The 19,299-nt window shown below is 44.4% G+C and overlaps 1 protein-coding gene and 1 non-coding gene across 2 annotated transcripts in view; one reads left to right on the top strand and one right to left on the bottom strand.

The window, feature by feature from the left end:
* BST1 (bone marrow stromal cell antigen 1) overlaps positions 1–8,688 on the bottom strand; it is a 29,807-nt gene extending 21,119 nt beyond the window's left edge. Inside the window, exons 1-3 of the mRNA XM_019962089.2 lie at positions 8,469–8,688; positions 7,037–7,163; positions 3,887–4,022 (exon numbers count right to left, since the gene is read on the bottom strand). Of these exons, the coding sequence (XP_019817648.2) occupies positions 3,887–4,022; positions 7,037–7,163; positions 8,469–8,662 (457 nt within the window). The 5' untranslated portion in view covers positions 8,663–8,688. The remainder of the gene's footprint in view (positions 1–3,886; positions 4,023–7,036; positions 7,164–8,468) is intronic.
* A 5,118-nt stretch (positions 8,689–13,806) lies between these two features.
* LOC139183750 (U6 spliceosomal RNA) lies at positions 13,807–13,913 on the top strand. Its single transcript, XR_011567367.1, has one exon. It is a non-coding gene; the product is annotated as a U6 spliceosomal RNA (small nuclear RNA).
* Positions 13,914–19,299: the final 5,386 nt, after the last annotated feature.

The following is a 19,299-nucleotide window of genomic DNA, read 5'->3' as shown; positions in this document are numbered from 1 at the left end:
TAGGAATGTAACTTTATTTGGGTGGCGTCTGTTTTAAGAATAATCACCCCTGGAGAAATAAGTGTCCTGGTTGACTGACCGCTGTCACAAGGAGAGGGTCGTATATTGTCAGCAGGCCCCCTGGCCAGAAGATGATGTAACACCCCTAAGACCTCTGTATACATTTGTATGAAGCACCTGACTTTGATAAAAGTCAGGACTGCTGACCCCGCGTGACTTTTGCATAACATCTCAGTGTATAAAAGTAGACCATGGAAAATAAAGAATTGGGATCAGTTTCTCGAAATACTGGTCTCCCCGTGTCGCTCTCTCTTTCAAACTCTGGCTGAGTCTCCATCTGGAGTGCGGAGCCCGCCATGCTTACTAAGTATGCCTGGGCTTCTAAGATCCGACCAGGGAGGCCTCAGTGTCTCCTCTCCTTCAGGAGAACGGAAAGACGCCTGCGGCCTACGTAAGTGGTGCAAGCTTCTTGTCTTGAAGTTTTATTGGTTTCCCGCGTAAACCAAGCTACTCAGCCTCTTTTCTCCACTGAATTTTCCTGCTGAGCTATCCTCATTCTATTACTCTTTATATCTCTAATTAATATTTAAATAAGTCACCGACGCCGTCCCCGCTTCGAATACCCTGGATCAGCCAGGGCTGGACCTCGGCACTTCCTCATCTCCTTCAGCCCTCTACTCAAATACCAGCCTCTCAGTGAGGCCTTTTCTGGACCCATGTAAAACTGCAAGGCTTTCCTCTCCCTTCCCCATCAGCCAGCACTCCCTACCCTCTATTCCCTATTTGGTTTTTCTCCATAGCCTTCTGTAGTATGGCAGACTATAGCATACTTCATAGTATGGCAGACTATAAATTATCACTTGCCTATTTATGGTCTTATCTTCACCCCCGTAAGGATCAGGTGTTGATTTGATGGTTTGTTCTCTCTTGTGCTCCTAGTGCCTAGAAGAGCAAACACTGGCGTGGAGCAAGTACTCTACGAACTTTAAGATGGATGAATGAATGGAGGAGAAACAGAACTGAGCTTAGGTTAACGTTTTTTTTTTTTTAACTTTCTTAAAAATTTTTATTGGTGTATAGTTTCCTTAATCATGTTGTGTTAGTTTAAGCAAAGTGAATCAGCTATGTGTGTGTGAGTGGCTCAGTTGTGTCTGACTTTTTGCAACACCAGGGACTGTAGCCAGTCAGGCTCCTCTGTCCATGGGATTTCCCAGGCAAGAGTACTGGAGTGGGTTGCCATTTCCTTCTCCAGGGGCTCTTCCCAACCCAGGAATTGAACCTGGGCCTCCTACATTGCAGGTGAATTCTTTACTGAGTCAGCTATACATATACATATATCTACTCTCTTGGATTTCCTTACCATTTAGGTCACCACAGAGCACTGAGTAGAGGTCCCTGTGCTCCACAGTAGGACCTCTATAATAGTTGTCTATTTTATACACAGTAAGCTAACTTTTATGTATAGTAAGTTAACCTATAAGTTATACACGGTAAGTTAACCCATCAGTAAGGACTGATGCTGAAGCTGAAACTCCAATATTTTGGCCACCTGATGTGAAGAACTGACTCCTTGGAAAAAACCCTGATGCTGGGAAAGATTGGAGGTAAGAGGAAAAGGGGATGACAGAAGATGAGATGGTTGGATGGCATCACCGACTCGATGGACGTGAGTTTGAATAAGCTCTGGGAGTTGGTGATGGACAGGGAGGACTGGGGTGCTGCAGTCCATGGAATTGCAAAGAGTCAGACATGACTGAGCGACTGAACTGAAGTTAACGTTTAAAGTGACTCCAATACCCAGGGAGGAAGACTCTCCAGTCTTCACGAAAGGGCCACCTCCCTGCACCCACTTCTTTGCTGGCCTTGCTCCTGCTCAGTGTGTAAGACTCACCGAGAACTAAGAGCCTCGGGAAGCTTCTGGAGTCTCGGATCCAGGCTGGTGTCTCTCTCTGCTTACTCCTGACTGCCCAGTTCTTCCTGCCTCAGAGTACACATCTCTGGACTAAATGGCCCGCCCCCACCTACCACCAAGGCTACAAGCTCCCTGAGGGCAGAGACCGCTGTATCACCAGCGGGAGTCGTTGAATGAGACGCGTCTGCATTACCATCAGGTCAGTTTCTGTGACTTTAACTTTCATTGTGATTTCGCCAACTACAAGTTGGCACTTTCCATCCACCTCTACAAGGATTAAATCATGAGCCGCTGCAGTTGCTGCCCTTCAACACCCCTTGAAAAGAGTTTAGGGTGGAGATCAAGAATGAGACGCTCTGTGCTCCGGGAAAAACTGGCAGAACAGGTCTTCGGATAGTCAGATATTTTCAAGAGATTTTAACGAACCCAATTCTTGCATCTCCTCGTACCTAGAAAAGCACTAAAATCCTTCGTGGTGATGTCTGCTCCTCGTGACTGGCAGCCAGTCTTTGCCAAAGTGAGTGCCTGACTGTATGCACCCCCTGCACTGAAATCATACATAACACTGACCTTCCCCATGGCCTCTTTAGAGCAGTTTCTCAGAGCTATCTGAAATGCTGTCTCCCAGATTATAGTTTTCATGTTGCCCTAAATAAAACTGACTCACAGCTCTAACATTGTGCATTTTCTTTTTCAGTTAACAATCTGAATTTCAAAATATTGGCTAGTGGTCTGGTGTGGTTTCAGAACCAGTGGGAAGAGGGGTGAATCTTGGTCCCAGTTCCTCAAGTCATTTAACTGCCTTCAGCCTCAGTTTACCCCTCTAAGGATAGTGAGACAGAGTCATGCAGGACTGAAGTCAGACGGTGTAACTGTGCTGCTAACATGCTGCGCACTCCTGAGCTAATGTGTCAGCCTTGCTGTGCCTCAGTTTCCTCGTTTGTCAGAATAGGAATCAGAGAGGACTGTCCCATGGGGCCGTTGCAGGGATTCAATGAGTTAATACAGTAACTCCCCTACTACAAAGCTTCAAGTTGCGAACTTTCAAAGATGTGAGTGTGCGTCTGGTTCCAGCAAGGAACCCTAACCTGTACCATCTTCAACGGGCGTGAGTGAAATCACAGCTTGCCCTCCGTCTCCTATTGCTGATGATCTTTCGGCTCTACCATCTCTCACTTCCTCTCTCTCTTCCGGTCAGTAACTCTTCTTGCCTGTTGACTGGATGCCAGCCTGGGTATGCCAGCTGTTGTCCTCTACTTTTCAAGGTATTGTACTATAAGGTTAAAAATGTCTTCTTTATTCTTGTGTTTGTTTTTTATGTATTGTTTGTGTGAAAAGTATTATGAACCTATCACAATACAGTAGTATATAGCTGTGTTAGTCATGTACCTAGCTTACCTTATTGGACTTAACGAACACACTCTTGAAATGTAACTCGTTCATATGTAGGGAACATACTGCATATGTAAAGTGCTTAGAACAGCACCTAGCAAAGACGGATGCTCCCTATTACTGTTATTAATTATTATTATTATGACCGCTTTACCTGGGAGGGTTTGAGGGCAATCAGATGAGATAAATACATATGAAAGCATTTAACAAAAATGGCAAATGCATTGAAAGTCACTCAGTCGTGTCCGACTCTTTGCAATCCCATGGATTATACAGTCCATGGAATTCTCCAGGCCAGAATACTAAAGTGGGTAGCTTTTCCCTTCTCCAGGGGATTTGCCCAACCCAGAGATTGAACCCAAGTCTCCTGCACAGCAGGAGCATTCTTTAAGCTGAGCCACCAAGGAAGCCCAAGAATACTGGAGTGGGTAGACTGTCCCTTCTCCAGTGGATCTTCCCAACCCAGGAATAGAACCGGGGTCTCCTGCATTACAGGCAGTTTCTTTACCAGCTGAGCTACCAGGGAAGTCCCATGGTAGATAGGAACACTGACTTTTCTTGTGATACATGCAGAAGTCTTACCTGAGGCATTTGTCTGTCGACACCAGTTCAAGAAATCTCCAACCCTGCCATACAGAATGTTGCAGAGCGGTACAAAGCGGCGGCCATTCTCTCCAAAGCTGGTGACAAGGAGGTGGTTGTTTTCCCAGAACAGGGACTGAGGAAAAATCAGCACAAAATGAAAACATAAAACCACAACAGATTCCTTCAGGCACAGCATCATCAAGACAAGTCAAGACAACCATTTTTCATTCAACTGAGACTTGCCTTATGACAGGCAAACATTATCTTTGTCTTTATTGACCCCTTGGAGAAGGCTACCAACTCTCTTCTCTTTATTGCAGATGTGTGTTAGTTGCTCAGTAGTGTCTGACTCTTTGCCACCCCATGGCCTGTAGCCTGCTGGGTTCCTCTGTCCATGGGATTCTCCAGGCAAGAATACTGGAGTGGGTTGCCATTTCCTTCTCCAGGGGAACTTCCCGACCCAGGAATTGAACCCAGGTCTCCCGCATTGCAGGCAAATAGTTTACCAACTGAGCTACATGGGAAGCCCAACCCAGGGATCAAATCTGGGTCTTCCAGATTGCAGGCAGATTCTTTACCATCTGAGCCACCAGCAAACCTTTTTATTACAAGGGTAGCATACAAATCAGAGAAGGCAATGGCACCCCACTCCAGTACTCCTGCCTGGAAAATCCCATGGACTGAGGAGCCTGGTAGGCTGCAGTCCATGGGGTCGCATAGAGTCGGACACGACTGAGCGACTTCACTTTTACTTTTCACTTTCATGCATTGGAGAAGGAAATGGCAACCCACTCCAGTGTTCTTGCCTGGAGAATCCCAGGGACAGGGAAGCCTGGTGGGCTGCCGTCTATGGGGTCACACAGAGTCAGACACGACTGAAGCGACTTAGCAGCAGCAGCATACAAATGCTAATGAAATATTTTCCCAGCAGTGAAAAAAAGTAGATAGGTATTCCCTGATGGCTTAGATGATGGCTCAGACAGTGGCAACACAGGAGATCTGGGTTCAATCCCTGGGTCGGGAAGATTCCCTGGAGAAGGGATTGGCTACCTACTCTAGTATTCTTGCCTGGAGAACCCATGGATAGAGGAGCCTGGTGGGCTATAGTCCATGGGGTTGCAAAGAGTTGGACGTGGCTGAGTGATTAACACACACCAGCTCTCTTCCCTTTATTGCAAGGGTAACATGTAAATGTTAACAAAATATTTTCCCAGCAGTAAAAACAAAGTAGGTAGGTAGATACATATATAGAGGCTTCCCTGGTGGGCCAGTGGTAAAGAATCCGCCTGCTGATGCAAAAGACACAGTTCAATCCCTGGGTCGGGAAGATTCCCCTAGAGGAAGAAATGGTAACCCACTCCAATATTCTTGCCTGGGAAATCCCATGGACAGAGGAGCCTGGTGGCCTACAGTCCATGGGGTCACAAAGATTTGGACATGACTTAGTGACTAAGCACACACACACACACACACACACATATACTTACATTTTCTAGTACTTAAAAAATGATTGAATTTTTTTTTTTTTTAAATCAAGGGACCTGGGTTCGAATCTTGGGTCTGTCACACCCTAAATGTGTGATCATGAACACAGCAAGTCATTTCCCTTTGCCTCAGTTTCCACACGTAGAAAATAGTGAGTATGAACCCTTTCTCTTCTCTCACAGCTGTGCCTAAGATGACGTACAATCACAGATGGATTCCTAAAGGGTAAGATGCGTCAAAAACACATTGCTTTTAGATTAGACTTTATAGTTTTCTCCTATAAAGTTCCAGTGTTTCCAGACACTAATAACACAAATAACAATATTCCCCTCATCACACCATCATATCCTCAGTATCCCAACCAGGGGCTCGGTCTAGACTGGATGCTACCCAAGGGCAGACTGTGTTCCCCATTGCAACTGAAACCCTGAGAACAACGCCTGGTACATAAGAAAGGCTCGGTGTTTATGAGTCTATCAGTCAAAGTCTATGAGAAAGGAGAACAAACACAGCAGCTCCCAGGCACTTCCTGAGCGTTCCCAGGTGGCGCTAGTGGGAAAGAACCCAGCTGCCAATGCACATAAGAGATGCAGGTTCCATCCCTTGGTCAGGAAGATCCCCTAGAGAAGGGGATGACAACCCACTCCAATATTCTTGCCTGGAGAATCCCATGGACAGAGGAAGCTGGTGGGCTACAGTCCATGGGGTCACAAAGAGTGAGCCATGACCGAAGCAACTTAGCACGCATGCATGCAGGCACTTTTCTGGCAGGCCAATGGCTACGACTCTGCACTTCCACTGCAGGGGTTGAGGGTTTGATTCCTAGTCAGGGAACTGAGATCCTTCGTGCTGCACAGCACAGCCAAAAGAAAAGAAAACACAGTAACAGCTCCTGTTCTCACTGACAGAGCAACTGCAAGATTCAAATGGCAACATATATTCAAAAAGCACATTTTTAGCCTATTATACGTTTGAACCTCCCAGTTCCATTCACCTGCCTTTACCTAAAAAAAAACCAAACAAACAAAACCAGTCAGATGTTTTCATTTGTAAACATCAGTGCTACATGACTTTACAATTTAAAGATTTTATGTCAAAAATAAATATGTCCTTCATTAAGAAAAAAAGAATTTATGTCAGAGAAATAAAAATGGTATCTAGCTTTCTCTAAACTCAAGGTGTTGTTCTAAACAAGCAGTTTACAAGGATGTTTTCATTTACTTTCACTGTATTAGGGATTAGAGTGCAGACAGGATACACACACGTAAGCCACTTGTGTACATGTTAACCAGTTTCTTAAAGAAACTGGGCCTGAATGGACATCATCTTAAGGCCTGATGAGAGGAGGGACTGGCCTCCTGGAAGGATATTGGGAGGGGGTTTTCTGAAGTCCTCAATGTTCAAGCCTCTGGGGTAGGTTAGGATGGAGATTGTTCAGAACTGGCCAGGTGCAGTGGTCCCGTGGGAAACGTGTGGTGACACCCTGATGTTCTAGTGGTTCCTGCACACTGAGTTCTTGACTTAAGAAAGCACCTTCTGCCCACAACAGGCAGGAGACCCAGGGGCACAAGTGAAAACAGAACCACCTTCCCACCAGCCAACTGGCACTCCTTGTGAGTTGGCTGCTTGATGAAGCAGAACAGTGTCCAAAGGTAGGGTTACCTTGTCTCTGGGAATGGAGTGTCTGGAGAGGTTAATAAAAAGGTCATAATCCGAGGGGAGCACAGAACAGGGATCCTTATCCAGCACCACTTTAAAGGCTTCCCAGATGGCTGTGCAGTTCTTGTCCCTGCAGAAAAGCACATGTTTGTTTGGGTTTTTTGTTTGTTTGTTTGTTCGTTTTTTAAGACTACATTCCAGTGTGATACATTTCCTCTTCTCTCTCCAAGTGTTTTTATGAGCAATTTTGTCAAATATCAGCACTGCAGAAGTGGGCATACAAAAAAGACAGAAAATTGCCATGACTCATGCATTAACCCCAGTTCACTAGAGGAAGGAAAATAACTTTGGTAATGGATTTAGAAAGCTGACAGTAGAATTGTCTTTCAGAGGCGCCACATACATCTTGTGCAACTTAGAACAGGCTCACAGAGGTGGCAGAGAATGCAGGGAGCTAGAAGGAGAAGATCCCGATAAATCACATGGGCTCCTGGCTTCAGGTGCCCCTTCACTTAGACACAGGTGCATCTTGGGCTTGGAGGCCAGGTGAGATCAGGTGGACAGGCAGGACCTCCTGTTAGTAAAATCAGGAGTGAGGACCAAGTGTGGAAAAGGGTTTCCACCTCCCGCTAGGAAGGAAGCATGACCTCCAGAGCCCTCAGGAACGCCTAAGTCCCGCCTGGCTTTCCAAAAACATTTCCCACGCCTTTCCTACCTGTTATTCTCACGCTGGGCAGTGAATAGCATGGGTGTTCCCTGCGTTACTCTCTGTTCTTTTTTATTTGCCTAAAATGCGTCTCAATAAAAACAAATGGCACAAAAAAGGGGCCTTGTGAAAACTGAAAAGGTGTGTCCCAAGAAGGAACAAAAATTACTAAGAACCACAGTGCTGGCAAGAGAGACTCAGACGTTTAAACGCCCTCTAAATGACAAGATGTGAAATTTGAACTCTCAAAGTAGCTGGGCTCCCGGAATTCCAGCTGGGGACCACGTTCCTGGGTCTGAGCATTCTGCTTATATTTTAAGCTGGTTGCGATCCAAACACACCGCTGCCTCATCCCCATCCACGAGCCCCCACCTACACCCTTCTCTTCATCTTTACAGACTCACACACACACACACACACACACACACACACACACACACATGACTCACCTCCAGACCCCTACAGCGCACTCAAGCACCCAGTAGATTCCCCACCCCCCTCCCTCTTTATCCCACACCCCTCCCCATTTGTCCCACCCCCATCCCCCTTTTTCCCACCCCTCCCCCTTTATCCCATCACTCTGCCTTTGCCTCACTCCCCTCTCCCTTTATCCCTCCCCTCCCCTTTATCCCCCCCGCCCCGCCCCGCTCCCTCCCACTTTGTCCCACCCCACCCTTTTTCCCCCCACTCCCCTCCCCCTCCGGCTCCCTAGCCCCCAGCCACGCTCACCGCAGCTCCGGGTTCTGCAGTGCGATCTGCTCGGCGCAGCGGCCCAGGAAGATGCTCTGCAGGTGCGGGGTGGTACCCGGCCCGCTCCAGGGCGCACCCGCAGCGCCGGCGACCTGGGGCCACCGCAGATGCAGCAGCAGCAGCAGCAGCGCCGGCCGCGGGCGCCCCCCGCGCGCGCGCCCCGGACCAGCCATCGCCGGCACTTTGGGCGACTCTGCTCTGGGACCCGCCCCTCCCCTCCCAGCCGGGTTCTCCCCGAGCTGCCCCCGCGCCGCGCTCTTCGCCCAATCGGCACCCGCGCTCACTTCCTGTCCCCCACTTTCTGCTTCAGCTCCGGGATCGAGTTGGGACATCACTCTGGGCAGGACTGTTGCCCTCAGCTAACCGTGTCCGGAGTCCACCGGGAGGGAGCTCCCAAGAAGAAGCCAGGTTGGAGAAGGACGAGTTCAGTCCCCCAAGGGAAGATTTTTCCAAGTTTCACACAGACAGCTTTCAAAGACGCCCTCTTTCTCAACGGCGCAATAATAAGTGAATGATGTTTGCTTTCTCTTATTTATTACGAAGTGCCAAGCCTTAGTGCCAAACATGCATATTTTTATTACTAAATATACAAGCATGCATATTTATTACTAAGTGCCAAGCATGCATATTTTTCATTGCCTTTTCACAATTCCTCTCTGAGCTAGGCTTATCACTCCCGTTTACAGGTGAGTAACTTCAGGGAAATGAAATCGAATGTTAAGATTCCTTTCCAGATAGATGCAGAATTCCTGAGATATCAGTGCAGGGAGCAAAGATTATCAGAACTCCAGGTGGAGGGCCAAGTCCTCAGTCCCTCCGTGATGATAGCTTTGAACTGAGTGCCTGGCAGACACGTGATAAATGTGGGAGGTCTGTGAGATACCGGTAAGGTGGGAGGATTCTAGAATTTACATGATTTAATTTACATTTAATAAATTTAACTTTTAATAAATAATTTACATTATTAAATTTAATAATTGACAGTATTTACATTATTAAAGTTTTATTTTAATCTCCTTTTTTGTTTTTGAAATTTTAGTCAAAATCCGCATTGTCCTGTCCAGTCCCTTCATAACTGAAGTCCACTTTCTAGAAATAAGCATTTAATATTTTTTCAGCAGGTTTTTTTCCCCCTGATATTGACTTCCACGTTTCCAAATAATAAACCTATATGCTGTTTCGTGATGTTTCCATCTTGGATAGTATCTTTGACTTCCCACCGTGGAAAAGGAAATTTGAACTTTAACTCCACATATCCTCAAAAGGCAGCCTTAGGACTTCCCTGGAGGTTCAGCAGCTAAGACTTCATGCTTCCAATGCAGGGAGCCTGGGTTCGATCCCTGGTCAGGGAACTAGATCCCACAAGCTGCAACTAGAAGTTTGCATGCCACAGCTAAAGATCTCCCACGCTGCAACTAAAGATCTCCCATGCTGCAATAAAGACCTCGTTGCAGCCAAATACACTGGGGGGAAAATGCAGCCTTCTGTATCTTTCTTTAAGCAAGTCTTTTTTTTTTTAAGATTTATTTATTTTTATTATGGCTTCCTTTGTAGCTCAGTTGGTAAAGAATCTGCCTGCAGTGCAGGAGACCCAGGTTGATCCCTGCCTGGAGAAGGAAACGGCAACCCACTCCAGTATCCTTGCCTAGAAAATCTCATGGACACAGAAGCCTGGTGGGCTGCAGTCCATGGGGTCACAAAGAGTCAGGCATGACTGAGCGACTAACACTTACGTACTTACTATTATGGCTGCACTGGGTCTTGGTTGCTGCCTGCAGTCTTTCTCTAGTTGCAGTGAGCAGGGGCTACTCTCTAGTTGCGGTGCACAGGTTTCTCCTTGACGTGGCTTCTCTCCTTGCGGAGGACAGGATGTAGAGCTCAGGCGCTTCAGTCTTGCGGTGTGTGGGCTTAGCTGCTCCGAGGCATGTGTGATTGTCCCAGACCAGGGCTCGTTGGCAGGCGGATTCTTTACCACTGAGCCACTAGGGAAGCCCCCAGGTAGTTTGTATCAAAAGCTTTCACTCCGTAAGCAGCATTTACATTATTACGACTTGTGAGTATGTAATACTTTGGCCACCTGATGCGAAGACCTCACTCATTGGAAAAGACCCTGATGCTGGGGTTGATTGAAGGCGGGGGGAGAAGGGAACGACAGAGGATGAGATGGCTGGATGGCATCACAAACTTGATGGACATGAGTTTGAGTGAACTCTGGGAGTCGGTGATGGACAGGGAGGCCTGGCGTGCTGCAGTCCATGGGGTCACAAAGAGTCGGACAGGACTGAGCGATTGAACTGAACTGAACTGCGAGTATTATTCATGGCTGAATTATAGTATTCTATGGTTCTATTTCCTTTCTTGTGAATTTCATGCTTACCCAGGAAGGAGTCCCTGTCTTTCTCCCACAATTCCCCACCACTGGCTTATTTGTTTGCTTGGTATAATATGTACACTTATGATTATGGTCAAATTCTCTACAAGGCTTGTAAATCTCTCAATGCATTTTAAAGCATCGGTCAATATTTCAGGTGTCTCACGCTCTCTCTCTTTTTGTTTCTTGGAAACATCCTTTCTTGTCCAGTTTACTGTCCCAATCTGAGCTCACTGCTCTCAAGTTGTAGTGTAGTTGTCTTGCAGTGGTCCAGGAAGATACTGGTTTTCCTCTATTGAGTTGATGTCCTGTTTCCTAGATCTCCTGTCTTCTTTCTTGTTTTTTTAGATCGCATCTTCCAATAACATCTTCAGAAGATGCCATAGGGGCTAAATTTCTTGACTTTTGCATAATAATGTAAAATGGCATTATTCTCCCCTCACACTTTACTGAGAGTTTGGTTGGAGAGAATTTTAAGTTGAAAATCATTTTCCCTCAAAATTTTGAAGGCAGTGCACCATTGTTTTCTGATGTCTATATTATTGTTGAAAGAGCCAAGGCCATTTTCCTAATCCTGTTTATTTGACTTTCTCTCTGGAAGTCTTTAGGATAAATCTCAAGAGTATGAAATTTCAGAGATGAACTTGAGAGCAAGCCATTTCCGTTCATTGTGCTGACAGCTCTAGGAAGGATGTTTTCAAGAAAAAAAAAAAAGAGAGAGAGAGAGAGACAGAGTGAAAGAAATCAACTGAAGTATTAACTAATGCTTTTGAATGCATTGAGAGATTTATACATCTTGCAGATAATTTAACCATGATTACAAATGTATGTGTTAACAGAATACCAAGCAAATAAACTTGGGAGAAGGGAGACAATTATTAGCTCTAAGTTAAGCAAGTTTACAAGAAAAAAACATAATCACAGAATACTCTAAGCTCACCTATGAATAATATTCATGAGACGCAAAAATGTAAATGCTGACTACTGCTTTAATGCTTACATCTAGAAAATAGAAAGAATTCAACAACTCAAAAATAAGAAAAACCACCCAAATTTTTAAATGGCATCTGCTTTTAAAATATGAGCAGACACCTCACCAAGGAAGATATTCTACTACTAGCTATTTGCCAAAGAAAAACATGAAAATATGTCTGGAGTAGCAGGCAAATTTGGCTTTGGAGTACAAATTGAAGCAGGGCAAAGACTAACAGAGTTTTGCCAAGAGAACGCACTGGTCATAGCAAACAGCCTCTTCCAACAACACAGGAGAAGACTCTGCACATGGACATCACCAGATGGTCAACACCAAAATCAGATTGATTGTATTCTTTGCAGCCAAAGATTGAGAAGCTCTATAAAGTCATCAAAAACAAGACTGGGAGCCGACTGTGGCTCAGATCATGAACTCCTTATTCCAAAATTCAGACTTGAAGAAAGTAGGGAAAACCACTAGATCATTCGGGTATGACCTAAATCAAATCCCTTATGACTATACAGTGGAAGTGAGAAATAGATTCAAGGGATTAGAGCTGATAGACAGAGTGCCTGAAGAACATTGGACGGAGGTTCCTGACATTGTACAGGAGGCAGTGATCAAGACCATCCCCAAGAAAAAGAAATGCAAAAAGGCAAAATGGTTGTCTGGGGAGGCCTTACAAATAGCTGAGAAAAGAAGAGAAGCTAAAGGCAAGGAAGATAAAGAAAGATATACGCATTTGAATGCAGAGTTCCAAAGAATACCAAGGAGAGAGAAGAAAGCCTTCCTCAGTGATCAATGCAAAGAGATAGAGGAAAACAATAGAATGGGAAAGACTAGAGATCTCTTCAAGAAAATTAGAGATACCAAGGGAATATTTCATGCAAAGATGGGCACAATAAAGGACAGAAATGGTATGGACCTAACAGAAGCAGACAATATTAAGAAGAGGTGCCAAGAATACATAGAAGAATTATACAAAAAAAGATCTTTATGATCCAGATAACCACAATGGTGTGATCATTCACCTAGAGCCAGACATCCTGGAATGTGAAGTCAAGTGGGCCTTAGAAAGCATCACTACGAACAAAGCTAGTGGAGGTGATGGAACTCCAGCTGAGCTATTTCAAATCCTAAAAGATGATGCTGTGAAAGTGCTACACTCAATATGCCAGCAAATTTGGAAAACTCAGCAGTGGTCACAGGACTGGAAAAGGTCAGTTTTCATTCCAATCCCAAAGGCAATGCCAAAGAATATTCAAACTACTGCACAATTGCACTCATCTCACATGCTAGCAAAGTAATGCTCAAAACTCTCCAAGCCAGGCTTCAATAGTACATAAACCCTGAACTTCCAGATGTTCAAGCTGGTTTTAGAAAAGGCTGTGGCGGATTCATGTTGATATATGGCAAAACCAATACAATATTGTAAAGTTAAAAAAAAAAATAAAGGAAAAAAGAAAAGAAAAGGCAGAGGAACCAGAGATCAAATTGCCAACATCCACTGAATCATCAAAAAAGCAAGAGGGTTCCACAAAAACATCTAGTTCTGCTTTATTGACTATGCCAAAGCCTTTGACTGTGTGGATCACAATAAACTGTGGAAAATCCTTCAAGAGATGGGAATACCAGACCACCTGACCTGACTCCTGAGAAATCTGTATGTAGGCCAAGAAGCAACAGTTACAACTGGACAGGGAACAACAGACTGGTTCCAAATCGGGAAAGGAGGACATCAAGGCTGTATATTGTCACCCTGCTTATTTAACTTATATGTAGAGTATATCAATAAAGCAGGTCAGGAAGCAACAATTAGAACTGGACATGGAACAACAGACTGGTTCCAAATAGGGAAAGGAGTACGTCAAGGCTGTATATTGTCACCCTGCTTATTTAACTTATATGCAGAGTACATCATGAGAAATGCTGAGCTGGAAGAAGCACAAGCTGGAATCAAGATTGCAGGGAGAGTGCTCGCTTCGGCAGCACATATACTAAAATTGGAACGATACAGAGAAGATAAGCATGGCCCCTGCGCAAGGATGACACGCAAATTCGTGAAGCGTTCCATATTTAAAAAAAAAAAAAAAAAGATTGCAGGGAGAAATATCAATAACCTCAGATATACAGATGACACCACCCTTATGGCAGAAAGTGAAGAGGAACTAAAAAGCCTCTTGATGAAAGTGAAAGAGAAGAGTGAAAAAGTTAGCTTAAAGCTCAACATTCAGAAAACAAAGATCATGGCATCTGGTCCCATCACCTCATGGCAAATAGATGGGGAAACAGTGGAAACAGTGTCAGACTTTATTTTTCTGGGCTCTAAAATCACGGCAGATGGTGACTGCAGCCATGAAATTAAAAGACGCTTACTCCTTGGAAGGAAAGTTATGACCAACCTAGATAGCATATTCAAAAGCAGAGACATTACTTTGCCAACAAAGGTTCGTCTAGTCAAGGCTATGGTTTTTCCAGTGGTCATGTATGGATGTGAGAGTTGGACTGTGAAGAAAGCTGAGTGCCGAAGAATTGATGCTTTTGAACTGTGGTGTTGGAGAAGACTCTTGAGAGTCCCATGGACTGCAAGGAGATCCAACGAGTCCATTCTAAAGGAGATCAGTCCTGGGTGTTCTTTGGAAGGAATGATGCTAAAGCTGAAACTCCAGTATTTTGGCCACCTCATGCTAAAAGTTGACTCATTGGAAAAGACTCTGATGTTGGGAGGGATAGGGGGCAACAGAGGATGAGATGGCTGGATGGTATCACTGACTTGATGGATGTGGGTTTGGGTGAACTCCGGGAGTTGGTGATGGACAGGAAGACTGGCGTGCTGTGATTCATGGGGTCACAAAGAGTTGGACACAACTGAGCGACTGAACTGAACTGAACTGAACTGAGAGTACATCATGGGAAATACCAGGCTGGATGAAGCACAGGCTGGTATCAAGATTGCCGTGAGAAATATAAATAACCTCAGACATCAGATAACACCACACTTATGGCAGAAAGCAAAGAAGAACTAAAGAGTCTCTTGATGAAAGTGAAAGAGGAGAGTGAAAAAGTTGGCCTAAAACTCAACATACGGAAAATTAATATCATGACATCTGGTCCCATCACTTCATGGGAAATAGATGGGGAAACAGTGGAAACAGTGACAGACTTTATTTTTGGGGGCTCCAAAATCACTGCAAATGGTGATTGCAGCCATGAAATTATAAGATGCTTGCTCCTTGGAAGAAAAGCTATGACCAACTTAGGCAGCATATTAAAAAGCAGAGACATTACTTTGCCAACAAGGGTCCATCGAGTCAAAGCCATGGTTTTCCCAGTGGTCATGTATGGATGTGAGAGTGGGACTATAAAGCAACCTGAGTGCAGAAGAATGGATGCTTTTGAACTGTGGTGCTGGAGAAGACTCTTGAGAGTCCCTTGGACTGCAAGGAGATCCAACCAGTTCATCCTAAAGGAGATCAGTCCTGGGTGTTCATTGGAAGGACTGATGCTGAAGCTGAAACTCCAATACTTTGGTTACCTGATGCAAAGAACTGACTCATTTTAGAAAGATGGTAACGATAACCCTATATGCGAGACAGGAAAAGAGACACAGATGTATAGAACAGTCTTTTGGACTCTGTGGGAGAGGGAGAAGGTGGGATGATTTGGGAGAATGGCATAGAAATGTATAATATTATATAAGAAACGAATCGTCAGGCCAGGTTCGATGCAGGATACAGGATGCTTGGGGCTGGTGCACTAGGACGACTCAGAGGGATGGTACGACCCAGGGGAGAGGGAGGTGGGAGGGGGGTTCAGGATGGGGAACATGTGTATACCTGTGGTGGATTCATGTCGATGTATGGCAAAACCAATACAATATTGTAAAGTAATTAGCCTCCAATTAAAATAAATAAATTTAAATTTAAAAAATAATTTAAAAAAAGAACTGACTCATTGGAAAAGACCCTGATGCTGGGAAGATTGAAGGCAGGAGGAGAAGGGGACAACAGAGGATGAGATGATTGGATGGTATCATCTACTCAATGGACATGAGTTTGAGTAGGCTCTGGGAGTTGGTGATGGACAGAGAAGCCTGGCGTGCTGCAGTCCGTGGGGTCGCAGAGTCAGACACGACTGAGTGACTGAACTGAACTGAAAGATTTATACATGAAATATGCATAGCAGCTTAATTCATAGTAGTCCCTAAACAATGCAGATACCCAACAAGGAAGGAATAAATGAATTGTGATGTAGTCTACAATAAAATACAACTAAGAGACGCAAAGGAGCAAACAATGAAGAATCTAAAAATATACATATGCTTAATGAAAGAAGCTAAACGTAATAGAATACACACTTTATCATTCTCCTTATGTGAGGTTCTAGAAGAAAGAAGAGAATGGTGATATACAGAATTGGGAGAAAAGAGATTTCAGATGGAACCATTGCCTGAGCAAAGGCAGAACAATGAGAAAGCATGGGGCTTCTCTTGAAAAAGGTATAATTTTATTTCCACTGATAAATAGGGTGCAGGTTGAGATCTGACTAAAAAAGTTAGGGTCATACTTTTTTTTTTTTTTTTTTGGCCCTACCTCGAGGCTTGCAGAATCTATTTCCCCGACCAGCAATTGGACCCATGCCCTCGGCATGGAGTCCTAACCACTGGACCATCAGGGAATTTCCAGGGTCAGATTTTATATCTTAAAGACCTTGGACACAGTACTAATTTGAACTTTGTCGTCCTGAACAACAAGTGCTTTCAATAATTCCTGAACTTCCTTATTGAAAATTTTGTCTTGTTTGCTGGTTGGAATTTTTGGTTGCTGCAGGATGAAGCAAGAGAGAAAATGAATTTGAAGGTTGGAACAACGTTTCATAATGACTTCTCAATGAATGTTTTTAAATACTTGTGCTCAGTCATTCAGTCACATCAGCTCTTTTGTGACCCCATGAACTGTAGCCTGCCAGGCCCCCCTGTCCGTGGAATTTCCCAGGCAAGAATACTGGAGCTGGTTGCCATTTCCGACTCCAGGAGATCTTCCTGACCCAAGAGTTGGGATGGAAGCCATGTCTCTTCTGTCTCCTCCACTGGCAGGCAGATTCTCTACCACTAGCACCACCTGGGAAGTCCCTTTAAATGCTTATCATTGTCTTGTTTGTTCCTTGTGTTTATTTTCAGTTGTGGTCAACTGAGTAATGGTCCCACAGAGATGTGCATGTCTTAGTCCTGTGGAACCTATGAATATATCAGCTTACATGGTAAAAGGGACTTTGAAAATATGGTTAAATTGGGGATCCTGAGATGGAAGGATTATAATGGATCGTCTGGATGGATCCAATAGATTCATAAGTGAAGGCAATCATAGAGAGAAGGCAATGTGGTGATGGAAGCAGAGAGATATTTGAAAGTGCTTTGCTGCTGGCTTTGAAGATGCAGAAAGATGCTGTGAGACAGCGAATGCAGAAAGACCCTAGAAGCTTGAAAACTCAAGGAAACAGATTCTTCCCTGGGGTTTCCAGAAGGAACAAACTCTGCTGACACCTTGACTTTAGGCCAATGAGATGATCATTGGACTTCTGCCTCCAAAAGATAATAAATCTGTGTTGCTTTAAGCCATTCATATTGCAGTCATTTGTTATAGCAGCAATAGGAAGTGAGTATAGGTTTTGGTCTCTAAAAGTGTCTGTCTTTCTGCTTCCCTTTGTCTTCAGATCCAAGACTAAGCTTGGGAGGGACATCATGAGCATTTACTGCTGGCTAATCTTGGCCAGAGTCTGCCAGGAGCATGCCCCAAAGAAGAAGTGGAATTGGAGAAGGAGTATGGTGAGTTCAATCATCAGAAGAAAGATTTTTTTCGGGCTCCAAACTGTGCCAACTCTACTGTAACAAATACTAAAAATATGAAAGTGGTTTCAAAGTGGGTAATGGGTAGAAGCTGGAAGAAGTTTGAGGAGCACGATAGAAAATCCTAGATTGCCGTTAACAGTTAGTAGAAATGTGGGTTTGGGGCACTTCCCTGCTGGTCCAGTGGTTAAGACCCCAAGCTGCCACTTCAGAAGCATGGGTTTGAACCCTACTCAGGGAACTAAGATCCCGTATGCCATGTGACACAGCCAAAAAAAGAAATATCGGTATCTGCTGATAAAGTCTCAGGACGAAAAGAGGAATATGTTTTTGGAAATTGGAAGCAAGGGGGTTCTGTTATATAATGGTAATACTGTGTCCTATAAATTATACAGAAAACGGAACTTGTAAGCAACAAATCTGGGTATTTGGCTGACATTTCCCAGTGACGTTCTGAAGGTGTCACCCGGTTTCTCCTTGTTGCTTTTGGTAAAGTGTGAAAGAAAAAAGTGGAGAGAACTGTTACAAAAAGTTAGCAGAATTTTATTTGGGAAATTCTTAGACTACACAGATCGCAAATAATGCTGGAGTTGAAATTCAATGTCAGGAAAGGATGCTCTGGAGAGTTAGCCAATGATGTGGTTGGTGAGGTATTGTCTTTTTTTTTTAATTAAAAACTTAATTGTGGTAAAATACACATTAAAGTTATCGTCTTAACCATTTTAAATGTGGAGAGACTTTTGCTACTGCTTGGGAAGTACAAAAGGTTAGCAGATTCAAATACATAGAGGGCTCTTTGAAGGGGTCTGTGACTCAGAAGCCAGAAACAGAAATGAAATGGTTCAGGAAATATCTGTGGAGTAGCCTCTTCTAACGGAGTGAATTTATCACCCACAATGTTTATGAGACTGCTGTACCAACAGAAACATAGTCACATTGGATGAAAAGGGACAGAGGACAAAATTGTAAAAGCTGTCAGATCCCCAAAATTCTACAGGCAGAAAACGGGCTGTGAACAACAGAGATGTATTACTCTTGATAAGAAAAGATGATTCCGAGGGTGGAGAGCTCTGGGAGTGCAATGAGTCCAGGGGGCAGAGGCATGAGCCATGGAAGTTATTTCTACACTTTGAAACTTCACGGAGTTTGCCTAGGTGGACTTTACAAGTGATCAGCTGGCTCTTTTCCTTCATTCTCTCCCTTACTGAATGAGGAAGGACCTGTTACCCTGTTGTTTTTGGAACACAGACTTACTTTCTAATTTCACAGGTCCACAGATTTTGCTCCAGGATAGGTTATACCCAGAAGCGCACCCATACATAATTTAGATGGTGAGATATGAGATTTGAGTTGATGCTGTAATGGGCTGAGATTTTGGGAAGCCCCTGGAATAGACAAATGTATTTTTCACGTGGGACGTGGAAGAGTCTGTGAGCACTGGGGGTGGACTGTGATAGGCTGAACAATGGTTCCCACCAAAGACGGCCAAGTCTTAGTCCCTGAAACCTGTATGGTGTCACACACGGTAAAAGGGATTTTGTAGAAGTGCCGTTGTTATTCAGTCGCTAAGCTGTGTCTGGCTCTTTGTGACCCCGTCAACTACAGAAGTGACATATGTTGG

This window comes from Bos indicus, chromosome 6, assembly GCF_029378745.1.
Source record: "Bos indicus isolate NIAB-ARS_2022 breed Sahiwal x Tharparkar chromosome 6, NIAB-ARS_B.indTharparkar_mat_pri_1.0, whole genome shotgun sequence".
Lineage (NCBI taxonomy): Eukaryota > Metazoa > Chordata > Mammalia > Artiodactyla > Bovidae > Bos > Bos indicus.
Note: the sequence above shows the minus strand (reverse complement) of the source record. Positions and strands in the feature narration are given on the sequence as shown.